Source organism: Hyla sarda, chromosome 5 (genome assembly GCF_029499605.1).
Source record: "Hyla sarda isolate aHylSar1 chromosome 5, aHylSar1.hap1, whole genome shotgun sequence".
Lineage (NCBI taxonomy): Eukaryota > Metazoa > Chordata > Amphibia > Anura > Hylidae > Hyla > Hyla sarda.
Genome location: NC_079193.1, coordinates 234759822 through 234772488, shown reverse-complemented (window position 1 = coordinate 234772488; position 12667 = coordinate 234759822). Strand labels below are relative to the sequence as shown.

At 41.0% G+C, this 12667-nt stretch overlaps 1 protein-coding gene across 4 annotated transcripts in view; it reads left to right on the top strand.

Annotated features, from left to right (window-relative positions):
- RIPOR2 (RHO family interacting cell polarization regulator 2) overlaps positions 1–8302 on the top strand; it is a 195522-nt gene extending 187220 nt beyond the window's left edge. For all 4 annotated transcript variants that reach the window (XM_056521323.1, XM_056521321.1, XM_056521324.1 and 1 more), the window contains 2 exons: positions 4281–4371; positions 6160–8302. In XM_056521323.1, the coding sequence (XP_056377298.1) occupies positions 4281–4371; positions 6160–6461 (393 nt within the window). In that variant the 3' untranslated portion in view covers positions 6462–8302. The remainder of the gene's footprint in view (positions 1–4280; positions 4372–6159) is intronic.
- The last annotated feature ends 4365 nt before the right edge of the window (positions 8303–12667 follow it).

Here is a 12667-nt window from a genome sequence, read left to right as displayed (position 1 = left end):
ATTGCCATTTAGCCCCAAGACTGAATTAAAAGTTATGTTTTATAGTGTATACATTATTCACTCTGGATGGTAAATTTATGGTATTAATGATCACTTTTAGTGATCAACTGTAAATAGGGATTGGAATATTTACCCTCCATCCATAGGTCCATATTATGTGGTATATTAGCCCCAAGACAAGCACAGATACTTCCTAAGCTTGGCTATTACTGTCTGGCAAGTACGTAGTAAAATCACCTTATGGTGGACAACCCCTTTAAGTTATGTCACCGAAGAGAGGCGGCTCATTATTCATGAGGGGGGATGGTGAGAGGAGCCAGTGGCTGTATCAGTGCACCTAGGGGTCAAGAAACTCCCAAGGCACTGAACAACCTAATTTGCAAATCAATTAAATTGATATCACAGATAAATTGCGACCAGAGAGGCATATTAAAGGTACTCTAATGCTTATAGTAATGGCCCCTATTAGCATCTATAAACAGGTTAGGATTCCCTATCCTGTTGTCAGATTCCATTTAACCACCTGTACAAACCTGTCTTCTGTACAAACGTCTCTATGTGATGTATTAATAAATCAAACTCGAGTGAACTCTCCGCCTGTCAATCCCTTCATCAGTGGTCTTCAACCTGCGGACCTCCAGAGGTTGCAAAACTACAACTCCCAGCATGCCCGGACAGCCATTGGCTGTGCGGGCATGCTGGGTGTTGTAGTTTAGAAACCTCTGGAGGTCCGCAGGTTGAAGACCACTGAGGCCTTCGTCATCATCCAGACCCCCCCCCCCTTTTGTTTTGTACTCTCCTCCCCTCGGCGGAAGTTAGGGTGAGCTGGTTCGGGCCATCTATGCTGCAGGGACTGTCCGGTGGGGAGGATTAGTCGTTGCGGGCTGTCCATTTTCACCGGGGGGGGGGGCCTCCTCTCCGCACTTCGGGCCCAGTGTGTGACGTTGCCTTGACAACAACGCACAGGGACGTACATGCGCAACGTCCCTGTGCGTCGTCGTCAAGGCAATGTCACTAGTCCGGGGCCGGGCCCGAAGCGTGCTGCCCCCCCCCCCCCCCCGGTGAAAATGGACATCCCGGAATGACAAACCATCCCCACCGGACGGTCTCTGCAGCATAGATGGCCCGTACCAGCTCACCCTAACTTCCTGCCGAGGGGAGGTGAGTACAAAACAAAAGGGCTGTCCGGGCATGCTGGGAGTTGTAGTTTTGCAACATCTGGCGGTCCGCAGGTTGAAGACCACTGATGAAGGGATTGACAGGCGGTGATGATGAAAGGGGGGATGATGTATTTCCCACCCTAGGCTTATAGTCGAGTCAATAACTTTTCCTGGGTTTTTGGGGTAAAATTAGGGGCCTCGGCTTATATTCGGGTTGGCTTATACTCAAGTATATACGGTAATATGATAATGTATAAAGTATACAATTTTAAAATGTATTAAAAGTTAAAATATAGGGCTGAAGGAAGAAAGATACCATAAAAATGCACACTTCAGAAACTGGTATTGGTCAATGGTTTTGATCACCCTAAAGGGGATTTCTCACCATCTTGTTATCTGTACTAACCTGCGGATACAGGATCATAGTTCAGGGGACGCTGATTCCAATGCTGCTTACTTTTTATCCTAAATGTCCCCCTCCTGTCACATAATCCTCATCATTATTATCACAGGTCCTTCAGTCACATGCCCAACCAGGATTTGCTGTGTATCTATTATACAGTGGGGATCAAAAGTTTGGGCATCCCAGGTAAAAAATTGTATTAATGTGCATAAAGAAGTCAAGGAAAGATGGAAAATTCTCCAAAATGCATCAAATTACAGATTAGACATTCTTATAATATGTCAACAAAAGTTAGATTTTATTTCCATCATTTACACTTTCAAAATAACAGAAAACAAAAAAAATGACATCTGCAAAAGTTTGGGCACCCTGCAGAATTTATAGCATGCACTCCCCCCTTTGCAAAGCTGAGACCTGCCAGTGTCATGGATTGTTCTCAGTCATCATCTGGGAAGAACAGGTGATGTCAATCTCAAAGATTTTAAATGCCCAGACTCATCTGACCTTGCCCCAACAATCAGCACCATGGTTCTTCTTAGCAGTTGTCTAGAAATCTGAAACTGGAAATAGTTGACGCTCACAAAGCTGGAGAAGGCTATAAGAAGATAGCAAAACGTTTTCAGATGTCAATATCCTCTGTTCGGAATGTAATTAAGAAATGGCAGTCATCAGGAACAATGAAAGTTAAAGCAAGATCTGGAAGACCAAGAAAAATATCAGACAGAACAGCTCGCAGGATTGTGAGAAAAGCAATTATAAACCCACGTTTGACTGCACAATCCCTCCAGAAAGATCTGGCAGACACTGGAGTTGTGGTACACTATTCCACTATAAAGAGATACTTGTACAAATATGGTCTTCATGGAAGAGTCATCAGAAGAAAACCTCTTCTACATCCTCACCACAAAAATCAGCATTTGAACTTTGCAAATTAACATATAGACAAGCCTGATGCATTTTGGAAACAAGTTCTGTGGACCGATGAGGTTAAAATTGAACTTTTTGGTCGGAATGAGCAAAGGTACGTTTGGAGAAGAAGGGGAACAGAATTTAATGAAAAGAACCTCAGTCCAGCTGTTAAGCATGGGGGTGGATCAATCATGCTTTGGGGCTGTATTGCAGCAAGTGGCACAGGAAACATCTCACGAGTAGAAGGAAAAATGGATTCAATAAAATTTCAGCAAATTTTGGATGCTAACTTGATGCCATCTGTGAAAAAAAGCTGAAGTTAAAGAGAGGATGGCTTCTACAAATGGATAATGATCCTAAACACACCTCGAAATCCATGGGGGATTACATCAAGAGGCGTAAACTGAAGGTTTTGCCATGGCCTTCACAATCTTCTGACCTCAACATAATTGAAAATCTATGGATAGACCTTAAAAGAGCAGTGCGTGACAGACAGCCCAGAAATCTCAAAAAACTGGAAGACTGGAAGCCATTTGGAAGAATGGGCAAAGATACCTTAAACAAGAATTGAAAGACTCTTTGCTGGCTACAAAAAGCGTTTACAAGCTGGGATACTTGCCACAGGGGGCAGTACAAGATGTTAACTCTGCAGGGTGCCCAAACTTTTGCAGATGCCATTTTTTTGTTTTCTGTTATTTTGAAAGTGTAAATGATGGAAATAAAATCTAACTTTTGTTGACATATTATAAGAATGTCTAATCTGGAGATTTTTCCATCTTTCCTTGGCTTCTTTATGCACATTAATACAAATTTTTACCTGGGGTGCCCAAACTTTTGATTCCCCACTGTATGTAGTACACTTGGAGGCAGAGCTCAGCAGTGCAGGTTAATAGAGAATATGGCTGGAGGACCTGTGATGATGAAGATCATGTGACAAGAGTGGGCAGATCAAGAGTTACATGTTCTTCCATGATTTTTTATGAAGTTGGCATTGCACAGGGGTGAGCAGAAGAGTGCACCAAGGGTCTGGGAACGCCCCCAGTGCACCAAGCACTTCATTTAAGTATTTGGATTTTCTGGAATAACTAGACAGGACCACATAGGAAAAAAAGGTAAACAGCATTGGAATCAGCATCACCTGCACTATTACTCTGTACCATCAGGTTAGTGCGGGTAACACTGAGGACAGATTCCCTCTAAAGAATGTAACATTATGGCCAACATTTATCATTGTCTTTAGACTGTTTTTTATGTCTTTTAGTTTACACATTTCTGCTGATTTGAGTTGCAATCCACTGATTTTGGTAATACACATGATATGGAAAAATTTTATTAACTGCGCCTTTTTGTGAAAAGGTGCAAAGCCACTGAAAAGTCTCTAAAACTACACCAGCCCAGACTTAGCTTAGCTTTTTGGTGTATGCGAAGAGAGAAATTTCAGAAAATGTGACCTGCACAAAATTTATCAAATGCTCTGTGACCATTTAATAAATCTGGTGCTCCTACATATTCCCAGCACACAAAAAAAAGGTGTAGAAAAATGCTTCACTTACACCTACAATGATAAATGCCGGCCATTATGTAATTATAGTGTGTCATAATTATAGTGTGTCAGTCTGGGTATTTCTTAAACTGTATATGTATGAAAGAATATCAGGAAGATAATGTAGTTTTCTTAAGGCAGATAAGACTGTACATTATGGGTGGTTGTCTCCTTCACCTGGGCCTCAAGAAAGCTTTGAAGATTAAATGTTGAACTCGGCCAACATATGTCAATCATGTAACCCTGTTTTGTTGGTGTATTTTAGGCCAGAGAAAGCATAAATATTCTTGTCACCGTCTGTCAGTCGGATAATGAAGAGCTTAGGAAAGTTGCAACAGAGACGTTGCTGTCTTTAGGTAAGTCATGTACATATGTTCACGTAGTACATACAAGTGAAGCCATTAACCATACTGTAAGATCTTATATATTTTTTTAGGGGAGATATCCAAACTAATGTTTTTTTGCATCTTGATTCATTTGTAAGAATGTTGTGGCTTTCATATACACTGCTCAAAAAAATAAAGGGAACACTAAGATAGCACATCCAAGATCTGAATGAATGAACTAATCGTATGAGATACTTTCGTCTTTACATAGTGGAATGTGCTGACAACAATATCACACAAAAATGATCAACGGAAATCAAATTTATCAACCCATGGAGGTCTGGATATGGAGTCACACTCAAAATCAAAGTGGAAAACCACACTACAGGCTGATCCAACTTTCATGTAATGTCCTTAAAAAAAGTCAAAATGAGGCTCAGTAGTGTGTGTGGCCTCCACGTGCCCGTATGACCTCCCTACAATGCCTGGGTATGCTCCTGATGAGGTGGCGGATGGTCTCCTGAGGGCTGTCCTCCCAGACCTGGACTAAAGCATCTGCCAACTCCTGGACAGTCAGTGGTGCCAAACCTCCTGCACGGTGTTGGGCTGTAAGCACAACCCCCACCTGTGGACCTCATGGAGTCTGTTTCTGACCGTTTGAGTGGACACATGCACATTTGTGGCCTGCTGGAGGTCATTTTGCAGGGCTCTGACTCCTGCTCTTCCTTGCACAAAGGCAGAGGTAGCGGTCCTGCTGCTGGGTTGTTGCCCTCCTACGGCCTTCTCCACATCTCCTGATGTACTGGCCTGTCTCCTGGTAGCGCCTCCATGCTCTGGACACTACGCTGACAGACACAGCAAACCTTCTTGCCAAAGCTCGCATTGATGTGCCATCCTGGATAAGCTGCACTACCTGAGCCACTTTTGTGGGTTGTAGACTCCATCTCATGCTACTACTAGAGTGAAAGCACCACCTGCATTCAAAAGTGACCAAAACATCAGCCAGGAAGTATAGGAACTTAGGAACTGAGAAGTGGTCAGTGGTCACCACCTGAAGAACCACTACTTTATTGGGGGTGTCTTGCTAATTGCCTATAATTTCCACCTGTTGTCTGCTCCATTTGCACAACAGCATGTGACATTGATTGTCAATCAGTGTTGCTTCTTGAGTGCACAGTGTGATTTCACAAAATTGTGATTGACTTGGAGTTACATTGTGTTGTTTAAGTGTTCCCTTTATTTTGAGCAGTGTATATACATATTAGGAGACTAAAGTGCAGTCTACTATGGCCTTACCATGAGAAATATCAAGCACACACAAAGAACAAAATAAACACGAAGAAAGCACAGCACGCAGCACACGTATTATTTCCAAATGCTGCCACATATTGGGTTTGCTTTAACATGGCAGCATGCATCTAAGGTTTCTCTTATCTTCCTTGGAGGTGTTGATCAACAGTTGTTTGTAAAACACCATGTTACAATAGCTTATAACAATCTTCTAACATGTCAAAATTTGTGTGAATATATTGATCCTTATATGAATGGTAGCAATTCCTGTTTTGGTAAGATAATGTCCTGTCCAGGATAGTCTTGCCCCCCCCCCCCCCTCCCTCCAATGTCATGTCTTATAGGAGAAAAAAATGCCATGTAGCAAAGTGGCAAAGTACCCCCAGTATCATTTAGCTCTCTACCATTATCTCCCCACTCCTCCTCCCCATCTAGGTGGTATCTCTCCCTTAACTTAAAAATCAACCTTCCCCTCTCAGTAGTCAATGCATTCAGTGTATAATATACGTTTTGTTTTGTTTTTTTAAGGAGAAGATGGAAGGCAGGCATATGAAATTCTTCAAAATACAAGCACTGAAGAAAATCCGAGGCAGGCACACAGGTGTCATGAGGAATCCACCCCAGAACCAGAAGATGAACTACAGGTACATGAATGTCCCGAGAAGGTCACTCCAAAAAAAGATGAAGAAAGGCAAGATTATGAATGCCTGGAAAAAGTGACTCCAGCGGCCGAAGATAGAAGGGAGAACTATGAATGCATAGGAGAAGCCACTCCAGAAGTAGCCACCATAGAAGAGCACAGAGTCCCAGTTACCGCCACTGCTTTTTAGTGTCCTGTAGGTAAAGACTGTGCATTAGACCAGATCATATCTGCCTTTAGAAGTTGGTGCTGTATACAGTAGAAAATATTGATAATGTACGCATTAATGTACGTGGGCCAATGTGAATTGAATATACATCTTAGAATTTGAATGACTTGTTGAGAATAATTCCATTAACCACAAATCAATAGTGTACAGCCGTCAGGAGATACCCATAGGAAAATCATATCCATGTATATAACTTCTAACTCCTTTTTATCTTTTTATTCATATTGTTTTATTTTGTTCCTGATGATCTTATATAAAAGTCATGTTTACTAGATTAATCCCCCTGCTTGTGGTTTAAAGGGGTTTCCAGGATTGGAGGAAAATCTTAAATGTGGCCAAGGCCCTACGAATGATGTTTTAGGGCTATGTCACTACTGTACAACATTTTAATGTATATTTCAGGGTACCTGTGCTGCACCCACTGACCCAATGAAGTCAACAAGTGTCTACGTTTGGTCTGTTTTTTAAAAGTTTATTTTGTTGTTTCTTCTTAATTTTTTTGCATAGTTTAAAAACATTAGTCAAATGATTTTTTGTGGACCTTGTGATTGATGGCCTATCCCTATTGTAGGCCATCAATATAAGTGGTCCCAGCTCCATTACTGTGTACATCCGAGCACAGAGCTCTGCCGAACAGCTGATCCGGTATCCCACCAATGAAATATTGCTAGGCCACTAATAAGCCTATTGCCTCCTAAGAAACCCATTTAAATAGTTCCCTAATTCAGTGTAATTTTTTTTTTCTCCTTACACATTGGCCCTCATTTACTAACAGCATTCCGACTCTTTTTTGTTTGGGTTTTGTGCCTAAATTCTGTGTAAATTCTGAATGTGCAATAGAAAAAAACCCGACAGAATCAGAAACCCTTAGAGTGGGGGAAAAAAAACTACAAAATGGGCGTGGTTTTCCGGAAAAGAGGCGTGTTCTCTACATTTCATCCAAAATCACTTGTCTTTTCTGAAAACCACTCTCAAAATCGTGTGAATTTTCTGGGAAGAAAACCCTACACTTTAAAGCATGTATAAAGTTTTGGAAAGCGGAGTAAATTAGTAAATACCATGGAAAAAAAAATGTTGGAATAACAAAAAACAAAACAAAACCTACACTCCACTCTTAGTAAATCAGGGCCATTTATAGGTCATGTTATCAGTTTTTTTCTGTGCAGCCCTAACAATGAGCCAGCCAGAATTGTAAATATCATTTAACCTAAATTATGAAACCACAGATCTGGGCATACATCCAGCCACCCAAAACCATAACTAAACAATAGGATGTAGGTCCGGCCAGAATCCTGGATTTGACCCTTTTAGGGCAATTTAACTCATGCAGCCCAGCTGAGAAATTCTTTTAAATAGCGTTTAATGCTGTCATAATGTGGTATAACTGCAGGGAGATGACCTGAATAAGTGATGTTTTTATACTTGCTCCTGCTGTCTGGAACAATAGGAATAACCTGGCTCTACTTTTTAGCAATTCTTGCTTTATAGAGGGTACACTGCCATGCAATTTCGCTCTCACTTCAAACTGTATGTAGCGATAAAGAATGCTGCTTTTAGTTTTTGTACTTATGAGCCAATTTTGTAAGGGACACGTTTGTAAATATGTTCTCCAGCTAGAAAGATGGACCCATTTTATTTGACAACAAATAGATATTTTATATGCTGTTCTGAACACATTTTATTTTATAGTGTATGCTTACTTCTATTGTATAGATTTGTACTTGGTTCTTGAACGCATTAGCAACACTGGAGATAATCAGGGGGGTTGTGATGTCACGGCCATGCCGCCTCGTGATGGCACACCACGCCCGCTCAATGCAAGTCTTTGGGAGGGGGCGTGGTGGCCGCCACGCCCCCTCCCATAGACTTGCATTGAGGGGGCGGGGTGTGACGTCATGAGGGACATGGCCGTGACGTCACAACCCCAGCTGCCTAAACGAACACAGCATGCTGCACAGAGATCACCGTGGTCCCAGCAGCGGGACCCCCGCAATCAGACATCTTATCCCCTATCCTTTGGATAGGGGATAAGATGTCTATAGGCGGAGTACCCTTTTAAGGTTTTTCTCGGTCGTAGCCCAACATATCTGTTCAGTGCTCTGCCTGTCCTCTGTATAGTGCTGCTAGCAGTTTTAGGAATGTATGCTGACCCTGACAGGTTCTCTTTAAATAACAACATCATTATGATACTCCATACAGTCAGGCCGTACTCTCACCTAAGCCGTTCAGCAGCAGTAACGTATTGATGTTGGGACTTATGTTTCTGAAGCGTCCTACTCAACATGACATCCTCCTCTTCAGAACTAGTGGCTAGCTGAGAGGGACCATGTGACTCCATTTCACCCCCTTGTTTAGAACTTTGGTATACTGTTTAGTGAATGCAGATACACCCAATCACGATTAGGCTTTTACACTAATCCTCTGATTTGAAGAGTCCTGTCCTAGTGATAGACTTTTAAGGCATATCAGCTAGACTATCAGTGGTGTGATCCCACAAAATGGGGCTGCATTGAAAAGGCCCTATGGTCAGTATTTAAAACATTAATTTTTTTTCGATTCACTGCCTCTCAGGCTGGGCTCACAAATTATTTTGTCCAGTGTTTTTAGGTAAAACCATAAATGGGTTCAAAACACAGAATAAGCTGTAACTCTTTACATAGTTTTTCTCTGTGTCAGTCCCATTCCTGGTTTTGGCTAAAAATAGTGACCAAAATACTGTGTCTACCCGGCCTCTAGTATTAGTAGGTAGACCCCTTTATGCCATAAAAGTCAATGATAGGAAAATTGCTTTAAAGGGGTTGGCCACCGTTTATCAACTCTATAGTAAACCATAGTAATGATTATAGAGATTAACTAACATATTAACTTAAATATACATAGAGGCTTCACCGTTACCCTGTTCTTTATAATCCTGCAGCATGAACCTTATTGCTCCCCCATTCTTGTGCAATGGCTGGATCCATCTATATCATGGCTGTCTATGGAGGAGCAGGTGGTGATACACGTAACTTTACCTCATCCATTGCCCCTTGCTTGTGCACAATGTAATGCTACGGAGGAGGCAGAGTGATATGAATGTCATTTTCTCCCCTATAGACAGCCATGTTATGGCTGGATGAGTCGTTACAGAAGGACGAGGGAGATGGGGGGGGGCAGAGCTGTGTGGTTATAGAGAACAGGGCCACAGTAAAGCCTCTGTGTGTAACCACGTCAATCTGTATGACCTATCTCTATGGTTTACACCAAAATTGTTAAAAGGTGCCAAACCCCTTTGTTTTTCATGTTTGTGAGTCACATGATGAAATGTAGAAAGTGTCATAGAATGTTATAACTGTCGAAGGCTGCATGTTAAAGGGGTATACCAGGGAAAACATTTTTTTTTTTTTTTTTTTAATATCAACTAGCTCCAGAAAGTTAAACAGATTTGTAAATTACTTCTATTAAAAAAATCTTAATCCTTCCAGTAGTTATCAGCTGCTGAAGTTGAGTTGTTCTTTTCTTTCTGACAAGAGTCTCTCTGCTGACACCTCTGCTTGTTTCAGGAACTGTCTGAAGTAATAGATTTTTGCTATGGGGATTTGCTCCTACTCTGGACATTTCCTGAGACAAGCAGAGGTGTCAGCAGAGAGCACTGTGGTCAGACAGAAAAGAACAACTCAATGTCAGCGGCTGATAAGTACTGGAAGGATTAAGATTTTTTAATAGAATAATTTACAAATCTGTTTAACTTTCTATAACTAGTTGATATAAAAGCAGACAGTATCATTATTTAGAACTTTCTTTATAAAAATGTTTCTTGTTTCATACAGAGTACTGTGTTATTTCACCAGATTGTATATTATATTGTATATCCCATTAGACACTGGAGCAGATCCTTGTCTTGTATTTTGGTTTATTTCTTTACTATATTTATATATTGCACTTGGAGTAGTTACCATTATATAAATCATTTCAGTGCAACCTTACAATGTGGGTGAGTTTACTTACAAGTCATGACTAAACTACTGTTATTTGCTTGCTGCTTCTGTAAGATGAGCTTCCCCAACCGTCTCTCTATATAGTCTAGTTCAGGCTTGTGGAAGCCTCCGTATATGTTCAACAAGGTAAATCTCCTGCCCATTCAACAGCAGCAGCAATAATACCAATAGACAACAGAATCCTGCGAAACTTGGTTAAAGGGAATCAATCATCATATATAACGCTTGACAATGCTTTTTGATGATATGAAGTTATAAAGGCCCCCCCCCCCCCCGGCCACCGAGTAAGTAGTCCCCTGGTTGGAGACTTATACTTACCGGGTCCTGTCGCTGTGGTCGTGGTCCAGCCCCCCGACAGTTTGCGTCACTGTACTGCTCCATCTACTTGGGGAGCAGAGCGATAACGCATGCCGTCAATCAAGACAAGGGGGCGGGGCCACGGTGGGAGTGACAGGTGCTGGTGAGTAAAAGTCCCCGTACAGGGGACTACTTACTCGGCAGCCAGGGGGGGACTTTATAACTTTATATCTTCAATATCCGTGGGGCAAAAAGTCCCCCGGGGATGGTGAGGATAACGATTTTAGCATATAACACGATGTTAAGCGTTATATATGCTAAAATATGCTGATTGGTTCACTTTAAAGTCAGATTTCATTATTTCCTGGTCCATACCCAATAGCTCAAGAAATAATGAAAATCCAGCAATAAAATGAATAAAGGAATCCCACAGTCCACATCCTATGATTGACATTGTTCATCTGGATAGATGCACCAAACTGACACAGCATTATGAGTAAATCTAAATCTTTATTATAATCAGATAAGATAAAACATGATAAAAAATCAGCAGCAGTTAGAAAGAAAACGACTCCGAACACAGATATTAGATAATGTCCAATAGGCACATGGAATGGCACATAAATATAGGTATACAATACTCAATGAAAAGTGGACTTAAAGACAAGCCACAATACATATATATATAAATATATATATAAAGAACACACCTAAAGATGCCTCAGTAAACCCAGTACACTAATGTAAACAAAAAGGACATATAGAGAAGTATAGCTAGTGTAGTGTCATTTGCCCAGTGCTATCGGCAGTATGAATACAGGGAGACAAGGATGTTGGCCATACATATCTGAGGGGAAACAAACCACCTCGGTAAACGTTGGAACATCGGTTGTCCCTGAAAAAAGTTTTATTAAACATATAAGACTGTCCATGCACCTGGCCAACTGACACCCAGCTATACTTACAAAGGTCAGGAGCCTACCCCTACGTCGTTTCGCTGGCCTCAATTTATTGGTTTATATTGTTCATCTGGATGTCAGGATCGCACATACATGTAAAATATGTGATGTAGAATCCAAGGAACCAAATCAGTCTATAGGTTAAAATAGCCATTAAAGCCAAGGGGGTTGTACAATATAAGCAGTCAACAGCAAAAATACATGTCAAAATGTATAAAAAGGAAAGGTATGCTATCACTTTGCTCCATACATAGTTTTGATCCACCAGAACGTCATTTGATCCCTACAGTCCAACACTAAAGTTCCCTCTCCCTCCCACATTAGACAGCAATGTACTAAAGTTGCAACATATTCATCGCCTCTGTTCCCAGGACCTAAATGAAGCTATATACGTTAGGATGGAAATTAAAAGTTGATATTGTTTTGTATTCTCATGAGCACATTTCTATTTATTCAGGGATATTCAGGTAACTGTATGCTACCATTTTAATGTAAATAAATGTTAAGCTGCTCACCTTACATGAGCAGATGAAAGTGACAGGGAGTCTGGTACTTCTACGAGAACAGTGCCCTTGATGTCAATCCTTTGTCGTAACATAAAGGTAAACAACAGCTAAGAGGTTTCCACGCACCTTGACTTATGAACAAAAGCTTTTGGTGCTTTGATATAGCCAGGAGTTATTGATGAGGCATTGTTACTTGTCTTCTATACAGCCTGTAGTGTTGTGCGGCATAGTACGTACTGTAATACTATGTAAAAACTGTAACGTTCCAGCACTAACATTTGCCAAGACACCTGGCAGAACCTATTTTCTAAAAGTGGTAGAAACGGTGTATATTTATTGATAGATTATATACTTATTATTACACTGTATGTCTCTATTCTTTATGGTTTTATTTAACATGAACAAAGTAAGGTATAATGGAGTTACTT